General features: G+C 57.4%; 1 protein-coding gene across 3 annotated transcripts in view; it reads left to right on the top strand.

Moving 5' to 3' along the window:
• The window catches only part of LOC138824351 (spectrin beta chain, non-erythrocytic 2-like), a 45,884-nt gene extending 35,183 nt beyond the window's left edge, over positions 1–10,701 (top strand). For all 3 annotated transcript variants that reach the window (XM_070018186.1, XM_070018187.1, XM_070018185.1), the window contains 17 exons: positions 1,774–1,998; positions 2,180–2,269; positions 2,527–2,787; positions 2,876–3,006; positions 3,225–3,429; positions 3,994–4,368; positions 5,707–5,951; positions 6,031–6,169; positions 6,477–6,561; positions 7,014–7,210; positions 7,485–7,612; positions 7,704–7,779; positions 7,850–7,900; positions 8,053–8,273; positions 8,623–8,796; positions 9,219–9,261; positions 9,846–10,701. In XM_070018186.1, coding sequence (XP_069874287.1) covers positions 1,774–1,998; positions 2,180–2,269; positions 2,527–2,787; positions 2,876–3,006; positions 3,225–3,429; positions 3,994–4,368; positions 5,707–5,951; positions 6,031–6,169; positions 6,477–6,561; positions 7,014–7,210; positions 7,485–7,612; positions 7,704–7,779; positions 7,850–7,900; positions 8,053–8,273; positions 8,623–8,796; positions 9,219–9,261; positions 9,846–10,073 — 2,874 coding nt within the window. In that variant the 3' untranslated portion in view covers positions 10,074–10,701. The remainder of the gene's footprint in view (positions 1–1,773; positions 1,999–2,179; positions 2,270–2,526; positions 2,788–2,875; positions 3,007–3,224; positions 3,430–3,993; positions 4,369–5,706; positions 5,952–6,030; positions 6,170–6,476; positions 6,562–7,013; positions 7,211–7,484; positions 7,613–7,703; positions 7,780–7,849; positions 7,901–8,052; positions 8,274–8,622; positions 8,797–9,218; positions 9,262–9,845) is intronic.
• Positions 10,702–12,226: the final 1,525 nt, after the last annotated feature.

Here is a 12,226-nt window from a genome sequence, read left to right as displayed (position 1 = left end):
TCTCATAATGATTTCTGTGCCTCAATCTCCAGGGGTTATAGGAGATAAACTATAGGAACTGTTTGAACAGAGAAATTAGTAGAAAATATTCATTAGTAAAAACTATCAAGGTATGATCTTAAGTTTTCTGTTGCTATAACAGTAAAATGAAACTGGGTGATTATAAAGAATAGATTTGCTCCAGCTCACAGTTCTACAGGCTACAAATCCAAGAGCATGGTGCTGATATTTTCCTGGTTTCCGGTGAGGGTCTTGTGTCATAACATGGTAGAAAGCAGAGGGAAGTGAGCACACGTGGCACAGGCAAAATATAAAAGCAGCCTCACTTTATAACAACCTGCTCTTAGGGTCACTAATCCAGTCTCACGAGATCTCCATTAATCCCTCTTAGTGACCCAATCACCCTTTAAAGATCCCGCCCCCTCTCCACACTGTTTTACCTTGGGGACCACGTTCCAACTTAAATTTTGGAGGGGACAAACCACTTCCAAACTCTGGCAAGTGTGAAGAGAATTCTACATCAGGAGTCAGAAAACTTTTTTCTGCAACCGGGCGGAATAGTGAATATTTGGGGCTTTGTGGATCATATAGTGGTTTCTATTACAGCTCTTCTGTAGGTTAAAAAAACAGCCATAGACATAAAATAGGAGTGGACCTATATCCCTATACAATGCCATTTACAAAAAAGGCAGTGGGCTGTATTTGCCAACCCCTGCTCTTACGAATCCTGGAATAGGCCCAGTGCTGGTGGCTCACGCCTGTAATCCTAGCTACAAAGGAGGCTGAGATCTGAGGATCACAGCTCTAAAGCCAGCCCGGACAGGAAAGTCCATGAGACTCTTATCTCCAATAAACCAACAGAAAACCAGAAGTGGTACTGTGGCTCAAGTGGTAGAGCGCTAGCCTTAAGCTGAAGAGCTGAGGGACAGCGCCCAGCCCAGAGTTCAAGCCCTACAACCAACAGAAGAAAAAAAAAATCCTGGAATAGCAAATGTAGCAGGAATATGGACAGCGCTCTGGAGGAATACCCAAGGAGGAATGTGGTAACTTAGGCCTTGTTGAAGAGGGCAAAAAGAAATTGCCAGAACAGATCTGCAGCTGGTGATCTAAGGCAGGAAGCCTCTTCTGGAGGGCCAGTAAAGCCTGCTGGGGGGAAGCGCCCCTGGGTTCTGGCACAGTAGAGCAGTTAAAAATAAAAGCCAGTCTTCTGCCATGCTGTGCTACTCCTCCATCTCCCTCTGCTGGCAATGGGTGGCATTGCACTAGCGGGTAACAGAGGTTACAGGGTCCAATTCCATCTCAAAGCAGCGCAGGAATGAATTGGGGATGGAGGGACACTGGATTTACAATGGCACAGTTACCGCACAACCTTGGATTCTGGTATATACAAAAAGTTTGAGATCCCTGGAGATAAGAAATCATGATTGGCAAGCCAGGCACTCATGTCTCATGCCTGTAATCCCAACTCCTCAGGATGCTGAGATCTAAGGATCACAGTTCAAAGCCATTCCAGGCAGGAAAGCCCTTGAAACTCTTATCGCCAATAAAATACTCAGAAAAAGCCAGAAGTGGTGCTGTGGCTCAAACAGTAGAGCACTAGCCTTGAGCACAAAGAGACTCAGGGACAGCACCCAAACCCTGAGTTCACGCCCCAGGACTGGCAGGAGAAAAAAAAGCGAGTGAGAGAAATTGTGCTTGACTTTATAGAAACTAGCATCTCAGAGTGTGAGGGTGGAACTACAATGCTGGTGTCCTCTGCCTCCGGGTTTGCAGATGCTGGAGCGGGAGATGGCGGTGAGAGAGAAGGAGGTAGAGGCCATCCAGGCCCAGGCGAAGGCACTGGCCCAGGAGGACAAGGGGGCAGGGGAGGTGGAGAGGACCTCAAGGGCCGTGGAGGAGAAGTTCAGAGCACTCTGCCAGCCCATGAAGGAACGCTGCCAGCGCCTCCAGGCCTCTCGCGAGCAGCACCAGTTCCACCGGGACGTGGAGGATGAGATCGTGAGTCACGGATTCACCTCGACCCTGGCACTGATACTCAGGGAAGCCCTGTAGGTCCCCTGTACCCCAGAGTCAGATGACCATTCCCTACACACACCCGTGGCCCCTACCACCACCACCACCCCCCCCAGCCTTGGGCCCCGGTGCTGACCGTGTACCTCTTGACTCCTTTCTCATCTAGTTGTGGGTGACTGAGCGGCTGCCCACGGCCAGCTCCAGGGAGCACGGCAAGGACCTGCCCAGTGTCCAGCTTCTCATGAAGAAAAACCAGGTGAGGCAGAGGCGAAGGGCAAAAGCAAAGTCCCCAAGAACCTCCCACTGTTGGACAGTGTGTTTTCCTGAGACGGCCTTGTTTTCTGACCCACCTGGAGGCCCCAGACTGGGGGTGGGGGGTGGCTCTTCTGGCAGGGTCAGGGTGAGGCCTGAGGGGCATCGGCAGCAGGGCATGCATTCCTGGGCCAGGTGAGGGTGGGCCAAGGGGTCCCCTTGCAAGCCTTTCAGGGTGTCCTCCTCTGTGGCTGGGTCCAGACCCTGCAGAAAGAGATCCAGGGCCACGAGCCCCGGATTGCAGACCTCAAGGAGCGGCAGCGTGCACTGGGGGCAGCCGCCGCTGGCCCAGAGCTGGCTCAGCTCCAGGAAATGTGGAAACGCCTGGGCCATGAGCTGGAGCTTCGGGGCAAGCGACTGGAGGAGGCTCTGCGGGCCCAGCAGTTCTACCGCGATGCCGCCGAGGCCGAGGCCTGGATGGGTGAGCAGGAGTTACACATGATGGGCCAGGAGAATGCCAAGGTGAGAGCCAGGGTGCATCTGGTCTGGGTGGCTTGATTTCTCCCTCTCCCAGTCCCTGCTGCCTCATGCCCAGTGTCTCCTCTCCCAGGACGAGCTGAGTGCCCAGGCAGAGGTGAAGAAACATCAGGTGTTAGAGCAAGCTCTGGCTGACTATGCCCAGACCATCCACCAGCTCGCAGCCAGCAGTCAGGACATGATTGACCACGACCACCCAGAGAAGTGAGTGCACAGCGGTGAGGGCTCCCACCCCTGGGGAGAGGGAACAACTTCTCTGGAAGATAGAGGGTCTGTAGCATCTTTCACACTGTGTGGACAGAACGTTCTAGAACATTCTAGAAAGTTTGAGAAGCAAGAAAGAGTTGGAAACCTATGAACAGGCCGGGCATGACAGCATTGTCTCCTAAGCCTGGTGGTGCCTTCCCCCGCCCCCTTTGCAGCACTCGGCTATCGATCCGCCAGGCCCAGGTGGACAAGCTGTATGCTAGCCTGAAGGAGCTGGCAGGAGAGCGGCGCGAGCGCCTGCAGGAGCACCTGCGGCTGTGCCAGCTGCGCCGCGAGCTGGACGACCTGGAGCAGTGGATCCAGGAGCGTGAGGTGGTGGCGGCCTCACACGAGCTGGGCCAGGACTACGAGCATGTGACTGTGAGTGCGGATGAGCACGGGTGGGCGGGGGGGGGGGGGGGACCAGGACCTCAGCCCAGGACCTCAGCCTGGGCTGAGACCATGAGCCAAGGATGTGGAGAGACCGGGTAGGCACTGTCTTCCTGGGCCTGGGGCATATAATTCAAAGAATCGTGCAGAAGTGGAGACATGGGGCCCGCTGTAGAGGAGAAAGGAAATTTGTTAACAATCCATTCAGTAGGCCTCCACAAAACACAGGGGCGTTTAGATCCCCCTCTGTAGTTTGGGGGTTTGGACCCTCATGGGTGCAGAAATGCAGACCATGTTGAGGGAGGGTTTCTTGTCTGAAAGCTGGAGCCCCCAGAGGGGCGTCAGGCAAATATAAGCGTGTACTGCAAACAGGCCACGGGGTCACGGTGGTGTGGTGGATTGTGTCACCTAGTGCCACCCACTCCCCATGGAGTTAATGCTAATGCTAAGTGACACATTCGGGACAGTGGGCAAGGTAGAGGAGGGAAGTCTGTCCTCCATGAAGGTCACCCACCAAGGTCACATCCTTGTTCCTACCACTGCTTCCTCCTCCAGATGCTTCGGGACAAATTCCGGGAGTTCTCTCGGGACACGAGCACCATCGGTCAGGAGCGCGTAGATGGCGCCAACACGCTGGCCAACGGGCTCATCGCGGGAGGCCACGCCGCTCGGGCCACGGTGGCAGAGTGGAAGGACAGCCTCAACGAGTCCTGGGCTGACCTCCTCGAGCTGCTGGACACGCGGGGGCAGGTGCTGGCCGCCGCCTACGAGCTGCAGCGCTTCCTGCACGGGGCTCGCCAAGCCCTGGCCCGGGTGCAGCACAAGCAGCAGCAGCTTCCCGACGGGACCGGCCGCGACCTCAACGCGGCCGAGGCGCTGCAGCGCCGGCACTGTGCCTACGAGCACGACATCCAGGCCCTCAGCGCGCAGGTGCGACTCCGCCAGGGGTGAGGGAGGCGCCACCCAGGGGCTGGGGGGGGGATGGGGAGCTAGAGCAGAGATCAGAGGGGAAGGTACCCTGGAGGGTCGTTTAGCGATAAAGTGAGAACCACTCCACAAAATCTCCTCCACATTCACACTTTTCTATTATCATCGCCCTGGGGTTTCAACACAGTACACTGAGATTTGCAAGACAGGTGCGTTACAGCCCCGCCCCACCTCCCACTTCTTCTTTTGCTCAGGGCTAGCGTTCTACCACGTGAGCCACAGCACCACTTCCGGCTTTCTCTGCTTATGTGGTGCTAAGGAACGGAACCCAGGGCTTCAGGCATGCTAGGCAAGCACTCTACCACTGAGCCACCTTCCCAGCCCACACTTTTTTCTGTTCCTGCCTTGCTTACTTTTTCTTTGATGATGATGATGTTGTTGTACAACGAGGTTACAGTTCCATCAGTCAGGTTGTAAGTACAATGCTTCTTGATCAGTGCAGCCCTTCCATCATTTCCCCCCATTTTTCCTCCTTCCATCCCCACCTTCAAGTTACATAATTTATTTTTTACAGTGTACATCGAATGACTACATTTGCTAACCCTTTCTCCCTCCATTCCTGTGCCTCCCCCTAAAAATTTCCAGTTTGTGACACTTTTTTCCTTTTGTTGGTAATAGGGCTTGAACTCTGGGCCCTGGGCGCTGTCCCTGAGCTCTTCAGCTCAAAGTGAGTGCTCTACCACTCTAGCTACAGCGCCACTTCCGGTTTTCTGGTGGTTTATTGTAGTAAGAGTCTCACAGATTTTCCTGCCTGGGCTGGCTTTGAACCATGATCCTCAGGTCTCAGCCTCCTGAGTAGCTAGGATTACAGGCGTGAGCCACCAGTGCCTGGCTGCATTCACACTTTTAATGACAACCTTCCTTGAAGGCATATGCACTGTGAAGTGTGCACAATGGCTAGAAGATATTAGATGTTTTACTGAAGTTTGCCTATCAGTGTCACGCGGGCTAGAGCTCCAGACTCAATAACAGAAATGCAAATCCTTCCTCCACCCCGTATCCCCTGTCCACTTCTTCAGGTTCATTCTAGCAATCCTCCCTGTCCAGCCCCGCTGGCCTGTGATCCTTCCAAGACCCATCCCCCAGGTGAACCCCAACAAGGCAGAATAGAGTGGCCCACCACGTGGCTACCATTCCCAACCCTCCACCTTCGCTTCTCCTCCTCCTTGAGCTGGTGAATCAGGCAGGAGATGGACAGCGGCGGCCAGGGCTGCAGGAGGCTGCGGCCGTGGAGTCTCCCCACTTCCCTGCGCTGCCTCACTCTGGCCGGTCACTCCGCAGGTCCAGCAAGTGCAGGACGATGGCCTCCGGCTCCAGAAGGCCTATGCCGGAGACAAGGCCGAGGAGATTGGCCGCCACATGCAGGCCGTGGCCGAGGCCTGGGCCCAGCTCCAGGGAAGCTCTGCTGCCCGCCGCCAGTTGCTGCTGGACACCACGGACAAGTTCCGCTTCTTCAAGGCCGTCCGGGAGCTGATGCTGTGGATGGATGGGGTTAACCTGCAGATGGACGCCCAGGAGCGGCCACGGTGAGAGCCAGGGTGCCCGGAAGCCTCCCCAGCGGCAGGCCCTGGGGGCAGCACGTGATGCTGTTTCTGCCTCCCCCAGGGATGTGTCTTCTGCAGATCTAGTCATCAAGAACCAACAAGGCATCAAAGCCGAGATCGAGGCCAGAGCGGACTGCTTCTCCTCCTGCATCAACATGGGGCAGGAGCTGCTGTCCCGGAGCCACTATGCAGCCGAGGAGGTGGGTGAGGCCCGGTGAGGCCCGGCAGGCCTCACGCATGCACGCATGCACACACGCACGCAGCATGGCTCAGTGCTGAGTTTTCTTGAGTCTTCCTGCTGCTTAGGCTTTAGCAAAAACTCTTCCACTGTCTGCCCCTGAGTGCTATGGAGAGATTTCCCACATCCCATCCCCCCCCCCCGAACTATCTTCTTCTTGATGTCAGAAATGCCTAGTCTCCCCAGTGATAACCTGGGGACCCTGGAAAAGCCCGGCTGGGTGCTGAGACATGTTCCCCGCCCCCCCCCCCCCCCCCCCCCGCCCGCAGATCTCGGAGAAGCTGTCTCAGCTACAGGCCCGGCGCCAGGAGACAGCTGATAAGTGGCAGGAGAAGATGGACTGGCTCCAGCTCGGTGAGCGCTGTGGGGGCACAGGTCCTGGAAGGAGGGGCTGCCATCCCCTTCTGATAGTCGCCAGTGGGTGAGACCAGGAACCCTGGAGGTCGAATTCCAGGGGCACACCCTTAGTACCACCTGGCAGGGCTCTGGGGCAGTGGCTTTCTCTTGTGCCCATCTGGGGCTTGAACCCTGAGTGTTTGTGCTCAATGCTAGTACTCTTATCATTTGAGCCACAACTCTGTTGGATGGAGTCTCGAGGACGTAAGACATGGACATAAGAGTCTCGAGGCCCTTCCTGCCCGGGCTGGCTTTGAACCGCGATCCTCAGATCTCAGCTCCTGAGTAGCTAGGATGACAGGCGTGAGCCGGTGCGCCGCGTCTTGTCCCTCTTCTTGCGGTGGCTATTGTGCCCTGCCCGTGCCCATCGTGACCTGCCATCTCTGCCACCCCACATCCCATCCTATTAGTTTTGGAGGTGCTTGTGTTTGGGAGAGACGCAGGGATGGCGGAGGCCTGGCTGTGCAGCCAAGAGCCGCTGGTCCGAAGTGCGGAGCTGGGCTGTACGGTGGACGAAGTGGAGAGCCTCATCAAGCGGCACGAAGCCTTCCAGAAGTCAGCAGTGGCCTGGGAGGAGCGCTTCAGCGCGCTGGAGAAGCTCACTGCGGTGAGGGGCCCCGGCCTCCGCGCCCCCTCCTCCCCCGCCAGGCCTGCGCTGCCTGCGCTCAGAGAAGACACTTGTCTCTCCACTGTGCCAGCATCTCTGGTGTGAGCCAAGAGCACCCCACTCTTCCCCCTGGGGGATGCTAAGATCCACATCCGACATTGCTTTTCCTCCCTACCGTCTTCTGACGTCAAGCTGGAGCCGAGACATCTTGGCTTTCCCCTCTCCTTGCTCTCCCTAAGAAGGCCTCCATCCTGACCTCAGCATCTCTTGGCAGCTGGAGGAGCGGGAGAAAGAGCGAAAGAGAAAGGAGGAGGAGGAGGAGCGGAGGAAGCAGCCGCCTGCTCCAGAGCCCAAAGGGGAGCTGGTGGACGGCCAGACGGCTCCTAATGCGTCCTGGGACGGGTGAGAGCGGGGACAGCTGGGCCAGGGGGACGGGGCTGAGCCCAAGCACAGCCAGGAACCAATTCTTCCATGTCACCTCTGGCCATTCCAGAAGCCAGCCTCAGCTGCCACCGTCGACACAGGCACCCAGCGTGAACGGGGTCTGCACAGACTCAGAGTCCTCGCAGGTAAGCCTGGGCCTGGCGTCCACACAGAACCCACGCCCCTCCAGCTTCTCACGGCCTCTTGTCTTTGCAGCCCCTGTTGGAACAACAGAGACTCGAACAGAGCAGCTTCTCAGAAGGGCCCGTGAGTCCCCCTAGAGGGGTGGAGGACTGGGGGGGAGACTGAGGGTGGGAGAGGGCAGATTCCAAGAGAACTCAGGGCCGTAGAGCTTTCGATCCCCAAGACAAGGCCCCTCCCGTGCCCCCCCCCGACACTGGTGCTTTTTCCCCCCACAGGGGCCAGGTGCAGGGGATGAGGCCGGTGGGCCTCGGGGAGAGAGGCAGGCGCGGCCCCGGGGTGCGGCCCCTTCTGCAGTGCCCCAGAGCAGGTCCTCTGAGTCAGCCCACGTGGCCACCTTGCCCGCCCGAGGCCCAGAGCTGTCTGCCCAGGAGCAGATGGAGGGGATGCTGTGTCGCAAGCAGGAGATGGAGGCCCCCAACAAGAAGGCCGCCAACAGGTACTCGGCCTGGCCAGGTGTGCCTGCCTGTCAGGCGGCCTCCCCTAGTCTCATCCTAGATTGGGGCGGGGGGGGCATGGAGAGGGGCGCAAGGGAGAATGTCTGCACAAATGTGTCCTCTGGGAAATGGAGGGGCGGGGATGTGGGTCCAGTGCAGGCCCCAGGGGAGGCCAGAAGGGTAGAGATGAGTAGAGCCAGGTGTCGTGGCTCACACTTGCAATCTCAGCTATTTGGGAGGCCGAGGTGAACTGTTAGGTTCCACGACACCCAAAGGAGCCCTAAGTTATGGCCCCACCTAGGCCAGCCAGTCCAGCAGCCCATGGGTCTTCTGACCCTGTGTCTCTCCCAGGTCCTGGCAGAACGTGTACTGTGTCCTGCGGCGTGGGAGCCTTGGGTTTTACAAGGATGCCAAGGCGGCCAGCGCGGGAGTGCCATACCACGGAGAAGTGCCTGTCAGTCTGGCCAAGGCCCAGGGTAGTGTGGCCTTTGATTACCGGAAGCGCAAACATGTCTTCAAGCTGGGGTAGGAATGGAGGGTACTGTCTCGATGGGATGGGGCTGGGGGGGGGAGTGAAGTGGGGGGGAGGAGCTGGGGATAATGCAGGGTGGGCCAGGAGTGAGGTCCAGAGGGACTGATGTGGAAGGAGCGTTGCCGAACCAGGTGCACAAGGACACCTGTGGCTGAGGGCAGCACGCTCCTGGTTGTGTTGCACCTGAAGGGGAGCAGCAGGCTGAAAGGTTGTCCTGGGTGGGAATAGGAGGGCCTGTGTCCACCACCAAGCAGCCCACTGGCCGGAAGTGAGCTCACGCTGCAGCCAATCAGAAAGGATTTGCTTTTGCATAAATCCTGGGAGGGCAGAGTCCTCCGGGCCCCAGGGAGCACTGGGGCAGCCGTGACCTGTGACCTGCCGAGCGCAGATTCTCAGCTCTGCCTTCTCCCAACAGCTTACCAGATGGAAAAGAATATTTATTCCAGGCCAAGGATGAGGTGAGCTGTCCCCTGCTCCCCCGTTTCTTTCCATCAGGGCCATCCTTGGGGCTCCCCAATAACAGACTCCCTTCTTCTTCTCCTCTTCCTCCTCCTCCTCTCCTCTGGCAGTACCGGGGTTTGAACTCAGGGTCTCACTTGCTAGGAAGGCATTCTATCAATCGAGCCATCATTTCCCACTCCTTGCTGTAGGTGTTCTTTTGGATGGGATCTTGTGCCCATGCTCCCTTCTATTTATACTGCCCGGGTAGCCGGGGTGACAAGCGCACACCACAGCACTCGGCTTTTTGTTGGTTGAGAGATGGGGTCTTGTGAACGTGTTGCCTAGGCTGGACTCACACTGCAATCCTCTTGACTTGCCCCGAGTGGTGGGCTAGCCAGGCGTGCAGGGGGGAGCTACGGTGCCCAGCTCCTCCCAGCTTGTTCCTCATCTCTCTCCTGCTCCTAGCATGACAGCCCCCCAGTTACCAGCTGGCTGTGTGTGGTGGGCCCGTGGGCACTCTTCCTCTGTGGGTGTGGGCTGAGCAGGGGCGGCGCAGGGGGAAGCTGAAGCTGCTCTCCCTGCCTCCCCCCTGCCCCCGCAGGCCGAGATGAGCTCGTGGCTGCGGGTGGTGAACGCAGCCATTGCCAGCGCATCCTCAGCCTCTGGAGAGCCGGAAGAGCCAGCGGTGCCCAGTGCCACCCGCGGCATGACCCGGGCCATGACCATGCCCCCCGTGTCGCAGCCCGAGGGCTCCGTCGTGCTCCGCAGCAAGGACGGCAGAGAACGAGAGCGGGAAAAACGCTTCAGCTTTTTCAAAAAGAACAAGTAGTTGAGGGGCGCGCACGCGCTGGCTCTCTCCCTCTCTCTCCGTTCAGGAAACTGCCAGGGCCCCGGGCAGGGAGGACGGGGAGCTCCCGCCGGTCAGGACACTGCCTGCTGCTAGGGGCTGCTGCCCAGGCCAGCCCATCACCAGGAACTGCCACTGGGGACCGGCCGGTGTCCCCCACAACCTGCTCTTCTGCTATTGAATTCCAGACCGGTGGTGGGACCCAGGCAAGCCCCGATTTCCACTTCCTCCATGTTCCTCCTCCCCAGCCGTGTGCCTCCATCCCCGACCGCGGCGCACATGGCGCGCAGCGGACCCTCCGGACCCTCCACACGGCCGCCGTGCGCACATGGCCGCCCCGCCTCAGGGTCGCCCTCCCGCCATCCGCCATCCCGGGGACCAGCCAGGAACCTCTCAGAGCTGAAGCAGGACCCGGGGTTCGGAGCGCCGGCCCGCTGAGGGAGCTGCCGGCGGCGCTGCAGAAGCCCTCCCTCCCCACCCCGCCTCACCCTCCCGCTGGAGCGCCCGGCCTCCCCTCCCCGCTCCAGCGGTTTCCAGGTGTGAGCTGTCGAGGAGTAGCCCCAGCCTTGAGTCTGGCCAAGGTGATTAAACAGCTCAGCTTCTCTCACGGCCTTGGGGTATCATTGCTTTCCTGCCCGTGCCGTGCCCGTGTGCCCCCCACCCCACCCACTCCAAGCCCTCCGAGAAACCTCTGTCTCAATGGCACCCTAAGAACCACCTCCAGTTTGCTGGGGTTTAAACCAAAGACATTCTCTGCGGGTCAGGAGGCTCTTAACAAGCAGCAAGGGACCCCTTCCCCAGCACAAAACTCATTTTCCTTTTCTGAGGTACTGGGGATGAACCCAGGCCCTGATGTATGCTAGGCATGGGCTGTACCACACACCTGGACCCCAAGCACCCACCCCTGTCTTCACTTAGGAGTGGCTGTACTACTGGCAGTATTACCACCACCCAGCCTCAGCCCACGGGGGAGATGACCGAACCCCAATTTCTGTCCTCCCAGCAGATCCAGGGGAACTTATGGGGGAGGGGAGCGAAGAAGTGACAGGCCCCCAAGAGAATGATGTCATCCTGTAAATACACAGGAGCAGGATGATATATTCCAAACGGGGTATTGCTAACAGTATTAAAATATTAATAACAACAAGAACAGGTAGTTTGGCAATTGGAGATTTCAAGTTTATTTGCCTCCCAAGGTTGGAAGTGACCCATAGAGAAGAACTTTTTGTCCATTGTTTACAAACTGTCAGCTTTCCAGGAAGGTCACCTACAGTGTAATGGGCTCTGTGCCTTGAGAAGATCCATCAGCAGTGAACACAGAGCCAAGTGCCTGCAGGTCAGGGGCCAGCCCAACCCAGCCCAGGACGGCCTCCAGACATGAGATCTGGGAGAGCCAAAGGCCCACAAGATAACTGTCCCTTTCTCTTAAGATGGGCAGACTAAAACAGACTTCACCAGTGAGCCATGGATAAATAGAGCTGTCAGGACTCCAGGGAACAGCATGTCAGCACTACACAGATGCCTTTTGGACCTCAAGTACAGCTATACATCGTCCACCACCACAGTGTGAAGGGGCAGTCCCACAGTAAGGAGCGCTGAGGGAATCTGGGCACTCGTAGAGGGCAGACCTGGGCTGAGGCAGAAGCTATAGTTGGACACTTTAGAGGGATTAATTATAGTATGTGGGGGAGAGAAACTGAGAACGATCACGTCAGTGTGTAAACAGAGCCACCAGTGGAAGTGGTCTTGTAGGACAGACATTTGTGAACAGAAAGGTGAGACAAAATGAGAATCGTCAGTACACACATAGTAGCTAAAATTCCTTCGGGACAAGACTCTGTAAGACAGGGTGGCAAGAGGATAAACAGGGTTAGGAAAGAAGCCTGGGGAAACGACAGCGAGAGGTGGGTGGAAACGGTCGAGGAAAGAAAACTGGATGGAGCAGTGAGGGTTGCAAGAAAAGTCAGGGCGCAAAAACACCATCCATGAAGCTGCTGCAAACCAGCAGGGAAAATATGGCCAAATAAAAATGAGTAAGTGATAAACATTTATGTGTACGTGTGTGTGTGAGACTTGAACTCAGCTGGGGCACTGTGTCCCTTACATTTTTTACTTGAGGCTGGCACTCTACCACT

The sequence above is a fragment of the Dipodomys merriami genome, unplaced genomic scaffold, assembly GCF_024711535.1.
Source record: "Dipodomys merriami isolate MVZ:Mamm:240054 unplaced genomic scaffold, mDipMer1.0.p SCAF_128, whole genome shotgun sequence".
NCBI lineage: Eukaryota > Metazoa > Chordata > Mammalia > Rodentia > Heteromyidae > Dipodomys > Dipodomys merriami.
This window is presented reverse-complemented; position numbering and strand designations above follow the sequence as displayed.